Consider the following 17,346-nt stretch of genomic DNA (forward strand, 5'->3'; position numbering starts at 1 on the left):
GAGAAACAAGCACAGACTAACAACCATCCTCATTCACGAGGAAACACTGCTCATCCTCCAGCGAGGAACATTTTCATCTGATCTATTTAAGGTGCAACTGGCTGTGCTGAGGTCAACACCCCAGCCTGAGCCCGCTGCCTTTTACAGCCCTCTAAAGGGCCACCTCCAGGTCATACTCTATGGCCTCTCTTCCCATGGTGGTTTGGTTCTAAGGAGGTGGAAGAGGCTGAGAGGAAATTAAAGTTAAGGTAAAACAAAATATGGAATATGGTACAGGTTTGGTTTCAGGGTTACAAACACCTTCTGGAAACTCGTTGGACAAATCAATTTTGATATAAGCTACACGAAAGCAAAATTCCCTCCCTCAACTCCCCACATCCTAGAATTGAACTTAGATCTGGCTTCACAACCAAGAGGCGATGCCTCATCGTCATTTCATGATCCATGGCCAGTACAGATGAAATTCTTGGTTGCCCAACTCTTCAGATAACTGCCCTCTGCTCAACAGTTTCAGTTCTGCACTGAGCGGGAGCCTCGCTGTTCTGACTTTTTCCAGTGGATCAGAGTTTCACCAAAGACACTTTCTATTCCTCTAATCTCCTGTTAACACCCAGACCTCAGAAAGACCTGACAGTATCAATGCCGCATACAAAAGGAATACAGGAAATTTTCTAATGGCTTCAGCCACCACCTTTTAACTACCTGGTATTCCTGTAAACTTAAAGTCAGCCCTGTTAAACATTGCTCCTTTCCTCCACCAGACATTTATCCCACCAGTGCCTTTGGGGAGACCTTCTGTAAACCCAAGATACCGAGTTTTACTAGTGGAAACATGATGAAAATCTTTCTCCCGGCAGCCATCCAGGGAATGGGAATACCCCGGCCAAACACAGCTCTGTAATTACACTATGAACACCTCAGGTCCCAGGACTTCCCCGAACTCCACTCCTGGGGATGCTCTTCAAACCAATTAACACTGACCTGTGCTCCGCTGTTGAAGCGGGCGGCCACGTCTACTCAGACCGAGGCAGGAACCGGGGGCAGGGGGGGAGGACGAAACCCTGCCGTCAGGTCTATCCGCCGTTGAAGCGGGCGGCCATGTCTACCCAGACCGAGGCAGGTATCAGGGCCCGGGTGAGGACACGAAGCTGGCCGGCCGTCAGGTATTCCTCTGAGCCGCCGGTCGGGCGGGCCGCCACGTCTACCCCCACACCCGCACCATGCAGAAACAAAGTCCACGCTTTTCGGCGAAGGACACTGCGAGACGCTGGGGGGACACATCTACGCCGAGGAGCAAGGGTGGGTACGAAGTCCCAGAGGAGAGGCGTAGGAGGCGAAGCGTACAAGGCGTGGACGAATCCCAGCCATCAGGTCAACCCGCCGCTCCGTCGTTGAAGCGGGCGGCTACATCTACCCAGACCGAGGCAGGAACCGGGGCCCGTGGGAGGACGAAACCCGGCCGTCAGATCTACCCATCGCTCCGCCGTTGAAGCGGGCTGCCACGTCTACTCAGACCGAGGCAGGAACCGGGGCCCGTGGGAGGACGAAACCCGGCCGTCAGGTCTAGCGGCCGTCAGGTCTACCCACCGTTGAAGGGGGCGGCCACGTCTATTCAGACCGAGGCAAGAACCGGGGCCGGTGGAGAGGACGAACCCCGGCTGTCAGGTCTACCCACCGCTCCGTGTTGAAGCGGGTGGCCACATCTACTCAGACCGATGCAGGAACCGGTGCCGGGGGCTGGGAGGACAAAACCCGGCCGTGAGGTCCAGTCGCTGTTGAAGCGGGCGGCCACGTCTACTCAAACCGAGGCAGGAACCGGGTGGGGGGTGAGGACGAAATCCAGCCGTCAGGTCAACTCGCTGTAGAAGCGGGCAGCCAAGCTACTCAGACCGAGGCAGGAACCGGGGCCGGCGGGGGACGAAACCCGGCCGTCAGGTCTTCCCACCGTTCCGCCCTTGAAGCGGGCGGCCACGTCTACTCAGAACGGGGCAGGAACCAGAGCCGGTGGAGAGGATGAAACCCGGCCGTCAGGTCTATCTGCCGCTCCGCCGTTGAAGCAGGCGGCCACGTCTACCCAGACAGAGGCAGAAACCGGGGCCGGGGAGCGAGGACGAAACCCAGCCGTCACGTCTTCCCACCGTTGAAGCGGGCGGCCACGTCTACTCAGACCGAGGGAGGAACCAGGGCCGGGCGTGGGGAGGACGAAACCCGGCCGTCAGGTCTACGTCCCCTGAGCCGCCGGTCGGGCGGGCCGCCACGTGTACCCCCTCACCTGAACCCACGCTTTTCCACGACGGACACTGCGGGACGCTGGGGTGACATGTCTACCCCGAGGAGCGAGGGCGGGTACAATGTCCCGGTGGCGAGGCGTACAAGGCGAGGCGTACGAGGCGTGGACGAAACCCGGCCGTCAGGTCTACTCCCTGTTGAAGCTGGCGGTTACGTCTACCCAGACCGAGGCAGGAACCGGGGCCGGTGGAGAGGACGAAACTCGGCCGTCAGGTCTGCTCGCTGTTGAAGCGGGCGGCCACGTCTACCCAGATAAGGCAAGGACCGGGGCCGGGCGAGGGGAGGACGAAACCGGCCGTCAGGTCTATCCACCATTGAAGCGGCCGGCCCCGTCTACCCGAACCAGGCAGGAACCGGGGCCGGGGGTGGGGAGAACGAAACGCGGCCGTCATGTTAACTCACTGTTGAAGCGGGCGGCCACGTCTACCCAGGCCCAGGCAGGAACCGGGGCCGGTGAGCAAGGACGAAACATCGCCGTCAGGTCCACTCGCTGTTGACGCGGGCGGCCACGTCTACCCAGACCGAGGCAGGAACCGGGGCCGGGGTGGCGAGGACGAAACACGGCCGTCAGGTCTATCGGCCGTCAGGTCTAGCCACCGTTGAAGCGGGCGGCCACGTCTTCCCAGACCTAGGCAGGAACCGGGGCCGGGTGTGGTGCGGACGAAACACCGCCGTCAGGTCTACACACCGTTGAAGCGGGCTGCCACGTCTACCCAGACCGAGGCAGGAACGGGGGCCGAGAAGACGAAACCCGGCCGTCAGGTCAACCCACCGCTCCGCCGTTGAAGCGGGCGGCCACGTCTACCGAGACCTAAGCAGGAACGGGGGCCGAGAAGACGAAACCCGGCCGTCAGTCTAGTCGCTGTTGAAGCGGGTGGCCCTGTCTTCCAAGACCGAGGCAGGAACCGGGGCACGGGGGAGGACTAAACCTGGCCGTCAGGTCTACCCACCGCTCCGCCGTTGAAGAGCGGAGCCACGTATTATCGAACGCACTCTCATGCTCTCATTTCAACTTCATTGATGGCCATGTGGTATTGCAGTCTCTAATGCTCCACGACGCTTCCTCCATGTGGTATTGCAGTCTCTAATTCTCCACGACGCTTCCTCCATATGGTATTGCAGTCTCTAATTCTCCACAACGCTTCCTCCATATGGTATTGCAGTCTCTAGTTCTCCACGACGCTTCCTCCATATGGTATTGCAAGTCTCTAATTCTCCAGGACACTTCCCTCCACAGACACCCAGTGCTGGAGTCAGCTCAGCGACGACGGGTGCGTGTCCTCCGCCGGCGCCGGTTCACTCCAGCCTGGGATATGGGTGCCCCAGTCGGCCGCTGCCTCCTCACATTCTGGCGTTGTTGAGGATGACCCTGGAGGCACCTTGGGCTGCGTTGGCAGCGGGACCGGCTGCGAGATGTGCTGCGCCGGTACCGGGCTATGCTGAGTCTCGCCGTGTGTTGTGCCACCGGGCTGTTGGAGCTCTGGGGCCTTCCCCTCGCTTTTATACGGGTGCCAGGGGGAGACCCTTGGTGACATCAGCGCGTTATCTGGGCAACTGACTGCTCCTCTCTTCGGGTTCTTTCAGCATTCCAGATCGTTCTCTTTTGCACTGAAGTCCGTACCACGATTGCAGACACGGAAGGTCAAGATTCCTCTGGCAGAGGCGCCGAGACGACTCGTGCGTGTCCCCTCTTCACCGGCTCAGGCGCAGGGTCGCCGGCTGCTTTCTAGCGCTGCTCTCGGAGCCGGGTCACTTCGCGCTCCCATAGTACGTACAGGCGGGGCCCGCAGCGACTTCCGGGCCAAGGCGGAGCGGGGGCGGCCGGGGGCGGGGCGGCAGAGACCCCGGCTCTTACGAGGACCTCACTGGAGGCAGCGCGAAACAGCGACCCCTTTGGCGAGAACCGGGAAGAGACGCGGCTGACAGGTCCACCCCACTCCGGCCGCCAAGTCTACCCAGCTCAGCAAGCGGATACTGCCTAGACCTGGTGGTCGGTGGAAGGTAGACCTGGCGGCCAGTGATGGATAGACCTGCCGGCCGGTGAAGGATAGACCTGGCGGCGGGTGAGGGCTAGACCTGGCGGCCGGTGAAGGATAGACCTGGCGGCCGGTGAAGGGCAGACCTGGCGGCCGGTAAAGGGCAGACCTGGCGGCCGGTGAAGGGCAGACCTGGCGGCCGGTGAAGGGCAGACCCGGCGGCCGTTAAGGGATAGACCCGGCGGCCAGTGAGGGGGATTGACCTGGTGGCCGGTGCTGGGTACACCTGGTGGCCATCCCTGGAGCCGGTGACATCTAATGGCTATCACTGTCTGCCACCGGAGCAGAGCCAGCACACCCACTTTTGGGGCCGCAACTCCCATTTGTAGGGCCAGAACACTGATCTGATCTTAGTTTTTGGGGTCAGAATACCAATTTTTAAGCGAGAACACCACTTTTAGGACAAATCACCACGTCTCTCAGAGTACAGGGCGGGGCTAACAGGTCAAGCCGTCCCCGACCACCAGGTCCACCCGCCTCCGTTCGCCTGGTGCACCTAGCTCCGGCTCCCAGGTCCACCTCATTATGGCTGGCAGGTCTTTTCCACTATGGATTCCAGGTCTTACATGCTCTGGCCGCCATGTCTACTCTGCTGAGGTCGGAGCTAGGTGGACCTGGTGTCCGTCCTCACAGCCTGACGGCCGCCACTGTCCGGCCCTGAGCGGAGCCAGCACACCCACTGCTGGGGCCACAACTCCCATTTGTAGGGCCACAACATTGATTTTAGGGATAAGGATCCCTTCAACCCAAACAATCCTATAATTCTGCAATGGATGGGAATACAAACTTTAAACTGGAGGAGAGGAGCTTCTGGGGAGACCTTAGAGCAGCTTCAAGTCAGAGGCTCCAGAAAACCTGGGGAGGGTTTCTTGATCAGGGAGTGCACGGACAGGACAAGGGAGAATGGTTTTAAGCATAAAGAGAAGCGGTTGTGATGACACCTTAGGGAGGGTGGGGTGGCCCTGGGCCAGGTGTCTCAGAGAAGTCGTGCTTGCCCCATCCCTGATGGTGTTCGAGGCCAGGTTGGATGGGACTGAGCAACCTGATCCAGTGGTATGTGTCCCTGCCCATAGCAGGCAGGTGGAACTGGATGGGCTTTCAGGTCCCTTGAACCCAAACCATTCCACGATTCTGTGATTCTATGATCCTACCAAAGAGAAGGGTGTTGTCCAGAAGCAGAAAGAGCCGCCCCACACAAACCCTGCTTGCTGCATTCCCCTGACGGAGACACTCGCTTCTCCTTGCCCTTCTGCCACCATCCCTGTGCACAAACGCTGCAGGGGGAGGCCTGGTCTGAAGAGCTTAGAGAATATTTGCAAAGTTACCGCAGCATTCCTCTCACTGGGCTGATTTCTTTGTCCGGCTGAGAGAGCTTCTCCCTCTGCTTTGCCTGGATGGGAACCGCTCTTGAGCTGGTGAGCAGGCTGGTTGTTCACCAGAACAGCCTCTGCCTCTGAGCAGTCTGGGACACCTTTCCTACCCAGGGTCTCAGCTGGCTTCTTGCATGACCCAAGGCAATGACTTTTCTTTTCCTTTACACATTTCCAGTCCACAGAAGAAACTCACAAGAGTCCCCTCCCAGTCTGGGACTGTTGGCAGAAGCAGCCGGAGGCAAGACACGCACACTCAATACGAGTTTAGAATCTTGCTCGTTTAATGCAGCTAGATGACTCCTTTTATACATGTGTTACGGTCCCATGGAAGGTGCCCTTTGGTCTGTGTCCACTCTCCAGGCACTAATTGGCTAACTAGTCCACTCCGCGCGCGCTAATTGGCTAGCAGTTGCTGAGCGTGCTCTGTTCCTGTTCCTGTGCTGCTTACTACATGACCCACTCCGCCTTGCTACAAGCCAACTGCCTCTAAATGTCAAAGGTTATTCCGAGACAGAGGCGCTGCCACAATATCAAGCCTTAAAGGGTCAGCGTCCTCATGCCCTTCCCTTCTTAAGCAATCCTCTACATGGGATCGCTGAGTCCTCCAAGGAGAAGAGCCCTGCCCGTCCTCAGCAAGGGCACATGGATTCAGAACCGTGAGTCTCCCTGAAAAGGACCAGTCTCCTAAGGACCCTCAAGAAGAAAAGCCCTTTCCGTTCTCCTGGCAAACCAAGCTGACGGACCAGGCTGCTGAGGAACAGCCCAGATGCCCGACGGCCTCTTCAGTTCAGCCAGAGCCAAGGAGAAGGAGCAGGAGGAGAAAACAGGACGGGCTCTGTTAGGTCCATTGCAAAAGTCCTACAAGTTTTTCTAAATGCCAATGGGATCGATTTATGATGAAATGACACTGCAGTCCTTTTCCACGACTGCTTTTATATGATGTGTGTGTTGTCTCAGGCGACGGCTAAGACTGCTTGGGAAGAGGTGTTGGTTTGTTTGTAGGAAAAATAAAGAATCATAGAATGTCCTGAGTGTGAAGGGACCTTCTCCTGATACCCACCCTAAACCTCCCCTGGAGCCTCTTCCTGCCATTCCCTCAGGTCCTGTCCTTGGTCGCTAGAGAGAAGAGCTCAGCACCTGCTCCTCCTCCTGCCTTGTGCGGAAACGGCAGACTGCGTCTGAGGTCTCCCCTTAGTCTCCTCTTCCGCAGGCTGGACAGACCCAGTGATGTCAGCCACTCCTCAAACGCCTTCCCCTCTAATACCTTCCACAGCTCTCCGGCTTCCTCTGGACTCTCCCCAGTACTTTTCAATCCTTTTCATACTGTGGTGCCCAAAACTGCACTCAGGACTCTAGGTGCGGCTGCAGAATCCCTTTCCCATCCCACTCTGTCTCCTGGATCTCCTCCATCTCCCTAATGGTGAGAGGAGGCTGGGGAGTCTTTAGTCTCCTCTGCTGGCACATTGCTCTCGGGGGCTGCAGAGTACAATCCCACCAGTCAGTTTCCTTCTCAGAGTCCCCGATACTGCTCAGCTTGGACACCTCCTCCCAAAGCTCTGTCACCAGGCTGAGCTGTTCTCCTCTTCTGCCCAGTCACAGGGAAGCTGCTGGAATCCTCTACCGTCCAGCATTGTCTGCGTTAGACGTTTTGATCGGTTCCCATGTGCCGTACCTGCGTTACTTTGTCGATGTTTAAAGAAATCATAGAATCATAGAATTGCTAGGTTTGGAAAGACCTTTGAGATTATCAACTCCAACGGTACCTGTCCACTACTAAACCATATCCCTGAGCACTTCATCTACCCATCTTTTAAACACCACCAGGGGTAGTGACTCCACCACCTCCCCGAGCAGCCTCTGCCAGTGCCCAAGAACCCTTTCGCTGCTGACTAAAGCCACCCCACAGACTGGCCCTTTCCATCTCCAAGGCACAGCCTGGCCCGGCCGCTGAGGCTCAGCCCCAGACACCTACCCGGCCCTTCGGTTCAGCCAAAGCAAAGGAGAAGGAGGAAGAGAAGACAAGGGGTGGGCGAGCAGATCTGCTGAGCACAGACGCTTCCATCTATCACTCTTGGCACTGGTACAGTGGATGTCTCCCTGCCCGCTCCACAGCCCGGTCCCCCTCAGGGACTGATGCCCGTGATCGATGGGGATCACAGCCTCATGTCCCCAGCCCTGTCCAAGGATGCTCACTTTCTAAACATCCAAAACGAGTCGCAGAGAGTTTGATTTGCCAGAATTCTCGAGTCAAGGGACAAGAGGAAATGGCATCGAGCTGTGCCAGGGGAGGTTTGGGTTGGACACAATAAGGGGGATAGAACGGGATGGGCTTTAAGATCCCTTCAACCCAAACATTGCTATGATTCTGAAATGTACGGGAATACAAACTTTAAACTAAGACATATTTTTCATGGGTGCACTTTGAAGTCCTCCCTTTAGCCACACTGGGAAATAACTGCAAGGAGCTCGGCAAAGCTTGATGAGCAGAAGAGAACTCCAGGAGGAGAAAGAGCTCCTTAAGTCTTTCTGTAGTTTAATGAGACCCAGCGTGGATTTGCTGATGAGCCCTTGGACCTCACCTACAGAGAGAAGATTGAGCAAGCCTCTCAAGAGTTCAAAAACAGAACTCAGAGTAACTTGAAGTCTTAATTGGTCTCAGTGAGGATTGTTTCAAACAAAGTGACCCTAGGGGCAGAGGAATTCAGTTCTAGGAAGTTCATGGAAGTGTTTGGTCATAGAAGCCTCAGGTCATATACGATTCAGGTCATAAAAGGTTAATAGAATATTTGGGTCATGGAAGAACTGAGTCATAGAAGTGTGATTTTTGGGGGGTTTTTGAAGGGTTTGGTCGTGGAAGGGTCAGGTCCCAGAGGACTCAGGTGACGGAAGAGTCGGGTCCTTGATATGTCTCATCACACACATGCTGCAGAATAGATGATCTGTGTCATAGAAAGCTGCATCATAGGAGAGTTAGACAACAGTCAGGTCATAGAATAAAAGGTCATAGAAGGGTTGGGTTGTAGAAGGCTTGAGCCAGAATCGCCTGGTCATATGATAGATGGGTCTCAGGAGAGTTGAGTTATAGAGGAGTTGGTCATAAAAGAGTAATACAAGAGTTCGATTGTAGAAAGTTCCAATATGGGTTGGGTCATGGATTATTCGGGTCATAGTTGAGTCTGGTCAGAGAAGAGCTGGGTCATACAAAGTCATAGAGGAGTCGGAGAAGAATTGGGTCATAGAAAGCTTGGGTGACAGAAGGCCCAGATCACAGATAATTCGGGTCATAGAGGACTCAGAAGAGCGGAATGAGAGAAGAGCTGGGTCACAGAAGAGTTCAGTTGAAGTAGGTTTATACCTAGGTGTTGGGTCACAGAACACTCACGGAAGAGCTGAGTCATAGAAGGGAGAGAGAAGCATCATTTATAGAAGAATATGGTCAGAAAAGATTCATAGAAAATTCAGGTCTTAGAAGACTCAAATCATAAAAGAGTCATTGAAGGGCGATAGAAGTGTCAGGTCATAAAGGAGTCGTTAGAGAAGTCAGGTCATAGAAGGTCTGGGTCATAGAAGAGGACTCATCTAAGTGTGTGGTCATAGAGGAGTTAGGTAAGAGACGTGTTGAGTCAGAAAAGTGCCAGGTGAGAGAAGGTCATAGAAGGTTGTTGAGGCATGATCTGACCAAGGGAAGTCCAGTCCACTTCTCTTTCAGGCATCCAGAAATGGAATCCGAGGGGACAAGGTCTTGGGCACAGCCTTTAGTTCCCTGCTCACCCACTGGCCATTCCTGAAAATGACAGGCCATGTGTGAGTGGTGCCAGTGCTCAGGGAGCGCCCTCAGTTACCGTGACCTCTGGAAGATGATGGAGAGTGCCCTCACTGTGGCATCGTCCTGCTCACTCAGCACCCTGGGATGTGACCCCTCCTGTCCCAGAGGCTGGGAAGGATTGTGTTTGCTTAAGTGATCCCTGATCTGATCCCCACCCAGCACTAGTCAAGCTCCTCCAGAGTCCTGCCCTGAGTCCCAGAGGCCTGGGAGACTTTGTTGGGGAAGACAAGGACATAGAGGACACAGGGAATCTCAGATCTGTCTCCTCCTGCTCTTACTAAATTCTGCACTACCCACAGAGGGTCCTTGTTTTTTCCTTTTACTGTTCCTGAAGCAGGGAACACTCATCACGAGGCCCTTGAATGGCCTTTCAAGTTCTGTGACCACATCCCAGCTCTGTCTCGCACAGGAACAGCTCCAGCTCCTCCTGCCTGTGCCCCTGGCTGAGGGCATCGCTGCCCATGGGGCTGAAGCTCTGCAGCTGTGGCACCAGGCAAGGTCATCCCTGCAATAAGGAAATCTGAGACCAAGTGTCCAGGAACCCGTGTGTGCAAAGGCTTTGCTTGGAGCAGAGACCCGTCTGGGACAGAAGAGAGCTGAATGTCCTCCCAGCCCCAGGTCTAAAGACCAGGGAAGAAAAGCCTGAATTCCCGCGATGGAACAGGATGGAGAAATGAGATCATTCCCTGTCACATTCCTGGGGTTCTGTTTAATGATGGGGCAACAAAAGTGATTCTCATGGCCAGCTATTTTTCTAACAGGAGTAATGACAGTGCAGGAGAAGTGTCTCTGCCCAGCTGAGGGAGGGAAGATCAGGGATGGCTTCAGCCTGTTTCTCAGCAGGTTCCCCTGGAGCCCCAGGGACAGCTCGAGGGAGCCCAGAGGGGGCAGAGAAAGCGCTGCCTTGGGCTGCTCCTCTGCTGCTGAGCTGGGCTGGGCTCCTGGGACAGAGTGAGCTCATAACAAGAGGGTAGTTATGAAAAGAGCCAGGTCTGGCCAGGAGCAGCTCCTCTGCCAAGCCCAGCAGGGCTGAGGGCACTGCCTGCAGGCAGCGAGGGGAGAGGAGGGAGCGGAGAGAGGGGAAAGGCAGGGTGGGGTGGGAGGAAAGAGGAGTCTTCATTTGGAGAAAGATCTTCACAGCCCTTCTCTGGGTGCAGGACAATGCAGGTGCGATTCCTGGAGGAGTCTCCCAAAGCCAGCACAGCCACAGCCTGTGGGCTCTGTCAGGAGGGCTCTCGCAGTTTCTCCAGTGGAAAGAAAAACCAGGGTCAGTGCTCGGTCTGCCCAGGGAGCTCCTCATGTTGGGACAGGGAGAACTTGTGGAGGGAAGAAGCAGCTCCTTGGAAAAGAGGGTCTTTTTGCTCTCAAGAGGGTGCTGTGCCAGTCAGGGCTTCTCACAGCTCCAAATCACCCCAGGACACTTCTAAGAGGACATCTCAAGGGAATAATCAGGGCAGGGATTAGGATAAAGATAAGGAACTCTCCCGAGTCAGTTCCCTGCACCTGGGGAATTTCCGGGGAGAAAAGAAACAAGAGGTTCTCATGCTTGAAGAAATCACTGAGCCTCCAGACCTCTATCCTTGAGTGGCCAGTAGGTCTGATTGGAGCCTCTTAAAGTGTCTCCAACTGCTTCTCTGCCCATGGAGAGCACCAGCATCACCTCTGCTGGACCCATCAGGCTCATTCTGCCCCATCCTTTCCTGCTTATAAACAAGACCCTGTGCCCAGCTTCACCCGCCAATCAGGCAGGTTTGTGTAGGGCCAGGGGGATGCAGAGAGGGTCAGATGAGGTCTGTGAGCATTGACAGGGAGAAGAGATGGGCCAGGGAAACATCTCCAGTGAGGAAAATCCCCGGGCAGAAGGGATAAGATCGGAGAATGTGAGGAAACATAAAAGAGAGATGTTGTGGAAGGGCAAATACAGAAACCCCTACACGACTGCATCCAACACAGACCCTCCCTCTGAGCAAGCCCCCTTGCCTCCTCTCCCACCCCACAAAGTCTCTGCCCTCAGCTTGGGCTCCAAGACTGAACCCCCTCCACTGCAGCCAGAGTTTCAGCACAGCCGTGGTGCAGCTCTCTAATCACGGGTCCATTTTCCTCTCCAGAGCACAGGGGCTGAGAGTACCAGTGCAGCAATGTTTATTTTTGGGAGGGAGTGAGCAGAGCTGGGTTAGGGTAATGCTGTCCTGAGTGCCCGGCTGCCTCTGCTGTGGCCTCTCTCAGCTGGACCAGCTTCTTTGCTGGCTTCTCTGTTTGTCTGTGTTCTTGCTGTTGATCTCCTGTTCTTGCTGCCAGGCTCTCTGGGGTTGGGAGTTTCAGCAGTCAAGTGTGGCACTGAACTTCTGATTCCTCCCATGCAGGTGTGTCCGTGGGAATGCAGTGTCCAAGCTTTCGTCTCACCCATGGGGCTGTGGGCAGAGCAGTCTGAGTCGTTCCCTGAGGAAAGAGCTGACTCTTGCTTACTGAACCACCACCATTAGGATACTCGGATTGTTCCATGAGGGTTCTTTCCTAGCTGTGAGCTTCCCTCATGGATATAAATCTCTGCTATCACAACTTGGTGCTACCTGGATGACCGTGGAGAAATACAGAGATGCTACAGCCAAGGGAATGCTTCTGGGTTTGTGAAATGAGCCGTGTGTGTCCTGGGCTGACAGTGGGGTGCTGAGACCTTACAGAAGGGTGAGACATTGAGTGGTGTGAGGTGGATCCCTCTGTGCTCAGAAGGGTGAGGTGGCTTTTGAAGGTAACAAGGGAGAGTGATCCCCCTCCATCTCAGAAAGGTGCAAGCCCAGAGCTGCTGGGGACAAGAGCAAAGTAGAGGGCAGCACCCCTCCCTCTGCACTAAGCCACAGGTAATGCTCTCCCTGAGTGCAGCAGGGATGCTGAGGGTTTCTGACATCCAAGAACACTGTCCGGGGTGGGAGCAAGAGTGGTAAAGGCCCAAACCTCTCTGCCTTCCTTCTACCCTCTCAGTTCCTCATCCCTGGAGGTGCAGATGCTGACAAGCCCTTTTGCACCAGGAGCAGTTCCACAGGACAAAGCTGAACCCCAGCAGTGTCCCCTGTGCCCAGCGTCCCCATGACCCCCAGCTGCAGAGCAGGGCTGACCCCTCGCAGCCAGCGGGCAGAGGCCCTGCTCCTCCCGGCACATTCAGCCGGCACCGAGCAGGGCTCCAGGCATGGAGCTGGCGGAAGGGCTGCAACTGGAAATGGAAAAGCAGTGGCAACTGTGCAGTGTGAGAACTGGCTTTGATTTTACTCAAAGAAGTCTCCTGTAACTTCTCACACTATTTTGGCTTTGATCCAGAGGCAGCAGATGTCCAACAGCAGCTCCATCACCCAGTTCCTCCTCCTGGCATTCGCAGACACACGGGAGCTGCAGCTCCTGCACTTCTGGCTCTTCCTGGGCATCTACCTGGCTGTCCTCCTGAGCAACGGCCTCATCATCACCACCATCGCCTGCGACCACCACCTCCACACCCCCATGTACTTCTTCCTCCTCAACCTCGCCCTCCCCGATATTGGTTCCCTCTGCACCACTGTCCCTAAATCCATAGCCAACTCCCTCTGGGACACCAGGGCCATCTCCTACTCAGGATGTGTTGCCCAGGTCTTCTTTGTGTTGTTCTTGTTGAGTGCAGAATATTATCTTCTCGCAGACATGTCCTACGACTGCTGCGTTGCCATCTGCAAACCCCTGCACTACGGGACCCTCCTGGGCAGCAGAGCTTGTGTCCACATGGCAGCAGCTGCCTGGGGCACTGGGTTTCTCGCTGCTCTGCTGCACACGGCCAATACATTTTCCCTGCCCCTGTGCCAGGGCAATGCTGTGGAGCAGTTCTTCTGTGAAATCCCGCAGATTCTCAAGCTCTCCTGCTCACACTCCTACCTCTGGGAAGTTCAGTAAAGCCTGAGTGCTCTGAGTTTGGTCACATTGCCAGTGGTTTGCACCATGTCACCATTGCGGATGGTTTGCTTCATGGTTGGGTGTTCAAAAATGTGATTATTGCACTAATTTAAACTAAAGGATGTGGTCGACCTGGACTTCTGTAAAGCCTTTGACGTGGTACCCCACAACATCCTTCTCTCTTCCCCCAGCTTTCTCTCTCCTTCCCCAGCTTTGTGGGGGTTTTGTGGGGTCCTGGGTCCCTTTTGGGGGTTTGTGGGGGCGGCCCTGGATCCCATTTGGGGGGATTTTGGAGGGGCGTGGGTTCCTTCTGGGGGGATTTGGGGGGCTCCTGAGTCCCTCTTGGGGGCCTTTGAGTCTCTCTTGAGAGAATTCAGAGGGTTCCAGACCCCTTTCGGGGGGTTGGGGGAAAGTAGTGGATCCCTTTAGGGGATCTGGGGGGATCCCGGGTCCCATTTGTGGGTTTGGTGGGTCCTGGGTGCCATTTGGGGGATTTAGGGGGGTCCTGTGTCCCTTTTGGGCAGTTTTGGTGGGTCCTGGGTCCCATTTGGAGACTTCTGGGGGTTTTGGATCCTTTTTCAGGGTTTGTGAGGGTCTTGAATCCCTTTTGGGGAGCTGTGGGTTTCTTTTGGGGGGATTCAGATGGTCCCAGATCGCTTTGGGAGTTTGGGGAAGGGGTGTCTTGGATCCCTTTTGTGGGGTTTTGGGGGGTCCTGGGTTCCATTTGGGGACATGTAGGGTGGTTTCTGTGTCCCTTTTGGGAGGTTTGGTGGGTCCTGGGTCCCTTTTGGAGGTTGAGGCTCCTGGGACCCATTTGCAGGGATTGGGGAGGTTCTGGGTAAATTTGGGTGGGGGTTGGGGGAGCCTTGGGTCCTTTTGGGAGACTCCTGATTCCCTTTTGGGGGACTCCTGGTTCCCTTTTGGGGGCTTGGAGTTTCATGGATCCCTTTTGAGGGGGATGTTTTGGGTCCCTTTAGGTGTTTTAGGAGGGGTTCTCCTTCCAACTGGGGGGGGTGGGTGGGTTGTGGGGTCTTGGGTCCTTTTGAGGAGGTTCTGAATCCAGTGCAGGGTGGGGGGGAGTGGGGTGTGTCCTGGATCCCTTTTGGGAGTTTGGGAAGGATCCTGGATCCCTTTAAGGGGGATTAGGCATGCCCTGGATCCAATTTGGGAGTTTGTGGGGGTCCTGAGTCCCGTTTTGGGGGTTTTGATGGTTCCTGGTTCCCATGTGGGAGGTTGAGGGGGTCGTGGAACTCTTTTGAGGGGTCTGGGGGGGTCTTGGGTCACTTTTGGGGGGCTTTGGATTTCTTTTGAGGGAATTAAAGGGGACCCAGATCCCTTTAGGGGGTTTGGGGTAGGAGTTCTGCGGTCCCTTTAAGGAAGTTTTGGGGGTGTCCTGGGTTCCTTTTTGTGGATATTGTGGGTCCTGGGTCCAATTTTGGGGGGTTGGGGGAGTCTTGGGTTCCTTTTGGGGGGTTCTGGGTCTCTTCTGAAGGAATTCAGGGGGTCCTGGATCCCTTTTGGGGGTTGGGGGGGGGTCCTGGGTCCCTCTTCACCACCCTCCATGCTGCTCCTGGGGTTGGCGTGGGCAGAGGAATTGGGAGCCAGGGAGCCATTTCAGACTGGGAGAAAGTGGGAGGAGAATGGCTTTAATATTTGGCCCTTGTTGCTCCCAATCCAAAGCTTTCTGAACTGTCAATAAAGTAAATCGAACTTCAGCAAGTCCACACCTCTGTGCCCGTGACAGTCATTGGTCTCTGAACCTCCTTTGCTTTCTCTTGACCCCTGAGCCGTTCTGGTTCGTTTTCTCCCTCTGTCCCGTTGGTTCGGGGCTTGGAGGGAGCAGCTGCGGGGGGTCCGGCTGCTGGCCAAGGTTAACCCACCACAGGACACATCAGGGCTGCCGTGTCCAATACAGGGCTCCCCGCACAAGGAAGACCCTGCCCAGCCTGGAGAGAGTCCTGCTGAGGCCAGCAGGATGGCTGGGGCTGGAGCACATCATGGACAAGGAGAGGCTTGTGAGATGGGTTCTGAGAAACCTTTCAGGGTACAACACTGAGCAAGGACCCAGGGCAGCTGGGGGATCCCAATGCAAGGACTTTCTCGGTGTTTGATGAGACAAAGCCATGAGCCCCTGATGGGTTTGGAGCTGTGTGAGAAAGGGCTTGGCTGAGAGACCTGCAGTGGCAAGAGCGGGGGACTGGTGTATAAGAAATTTCAGTAGGAAAAGGGTTCTCTTTTTATTGATAATGGTTGTAGAGTTGGATATCAGGCCTGCAGCAAGGCAAGGGGTGAGGAGGGGAGTGTGCAAGTGGAGAGAGAACAGCTCTGGGAGATCAAGCGCTTGTGCCCGGCAGCACTGCCGTGCTGGGATTCTTTTCCCCTCCACCCACGACCACAGGAACTGTCCCTGCAAGTCCAGAAATGTCTCGCAGGAAATATATCAGGAAACAGAAGTCGTTGAGCATCCCTTTATTTTGTTTAAACACACAGAGAGCACAGCTCCTCATTTACACAGACAATGAGCAAGAAAAGAGAAGAAAACAGTGAATTAAAAACAGGATGACAAGATTATAAAGGGGGGATGAAAGGGGGTTTGGGGGGTGCTAGAGGGGTTTTGAGGGGGAATAAAGGGGGTTTGGAGGGAACAAAGGGAGTTTGGGGGGCATAAAAGGGGTTTTGGGGGGATAATAGAGGGTTTGGGGTGATATAGGGGGTTAAAGGGGGTTAAAGGGGTTTTGGGGTGATATAAGGGAGTTTAGGGGGAATAAAGGCGTTTGGGGAGAGAAAAGGGGATGTGGGGTCAAAAGAGAGGATTTGGGGGAAATAAAAGGGGAATAAAGAAGGATAAAGGGGACTGGGGGTATAAAAGGGGGTTTTGGGGGGATAAAAGGGAGTTTGGGGAGCGATAAAGGGAGTTTAGGGGACTAAAAAGGGGGTTTTATCCTTTTATCCCCCCAAAACCTCTTTAATGCCTTCAGACTCCATATATTGCCCCCAAAGGAGGCTTGGGAGGGATCCATATGGGAAAATCCATTCACCATCGCACAAATCAAGGAACAGACCCGACTCCAGGAGCCAAGGATGAGGCTGAATGAGGTAGAAAGCCTCAGCCCTGGTCGAGGACCCGAAGCAGGAGGGGCACCGGCCCCCACGATCAATCTTGGACCCCAGGCTCGTGCACGTCCACCTCACAGGGAGGTGATCCAGGTGGCACTAGAAACAGGTTTGCTGTTGCTGGGACGATGGCTGCGGGCAGGGTGAGGCCTCTGGTTTTCCTGCCACGAACAGTGGCTGCAGGAGTTGGGTCTGGCTCCACAGAGCCCTCTCTGCAGAGAGAAAAGGTGTGTCTGAGGCCTCAGCTGCAGATGTAGGATGGGGAATCTCCTGCACGACACGGAGCTGGCTCGGCTCTGCACCCCAGGCTCAGAGCTGCCGGCACAGCGTGACCGAGGGGGACACCGGCACCTGATGGCACCTCCGAGCAGGGGGATTCCTGCAGGCACGTTCCCTGTCAGGAGCGGGTGCTGGTGCGCGTCTCGCTTTCCAGGGGAAGCTCAGCCCCTGCTCTTTCCCATCCTGACCTGGCTTTGCCCACGCCGGTCACTCATGTCCAGGCAGGATCTGCTTGAGCCGACCTCGGCTCTGGTCAGAGGAGGCTCCCGGGAAGAAGGCCCAGGAGTTCAGAGGCCAATTAAAGCACCCAACAGCGGCTGAAATCTCAGCAGAGTGTTTTGGCCAAGACGTCATTCACCGCTGCCCAGCAGCCTGAGTAGAAACGCTTTGTGGCTACGAGCAGCCCTTGCAGGAAGCCGTGGGGGCAATCAGTGACTCACCGTGTTCTCTTCCTCCACATCCAGATCACGACACTGCACACCAGGATCACAATCACGAGGGAATGCAGGGCTCCTAC

General features: G+C 55.5%; 1 protein-coding gene across 1 annotated transcript; it reads left to right on the forward strand.

Annotated features, from left to right (window-relative positions):
- The first annotated feature begins 12,098 nt into the window (after positions 1 to 12,098).
- LOC138732666 (olfactory receptor 14J1-like) lies at positions 12,099 to 13,436 on the forward strand. Its single transcript, XM_069879309.1, has 2 exons — positions 12,099 to 12,147; positions 12,895 to 13,436. Exons 1-2 carry the CDS (start codon positions 12,099 to 12,101, stop codon positions 13,434 to 13,436), a joined length of 591 nt encoding a protein of 196 aa, XP_069735410.1.
- The last annotated feature ends 3,910 nt before the right edge of the window (positions 13,437 to 17,346 follow it).

Source organism: Phaenicophaeus curvirostris, chromosome 35 (genome assembly GCF_032191515.1).
Source record: "Phaenicophaeus curvirostris isolate KB17595 chromosome 35, BPBGC_Pcur_1.0, whole genome shotgun sequence".
Taxonomy (NCBI): domain Eukaryota; kingdom Metazoa; phylum Chordata; class Aves; order Cuculiformes; family Cuculidae; genus Phaenicophaeus; species Phaenicophaeus curvirostris.

Excerpts from the sequence above, each read along its gene's own strand:
- LOC138732666 (XM_069879309.1), top strand. The coding sequence starts at position 12,099 with ATGACCGTGGAGAAATACAGAGATGCTACAGCCAAGGGAATGCTTCTG. Across the intron at positions 12,148-12,894 it reads AGCCAAGGGAATGCTTCTGG|ACACACGGGAGCTGCAGCTC; the intron begins GTTTGTGAAATG and ends TGGCATTCGCAG.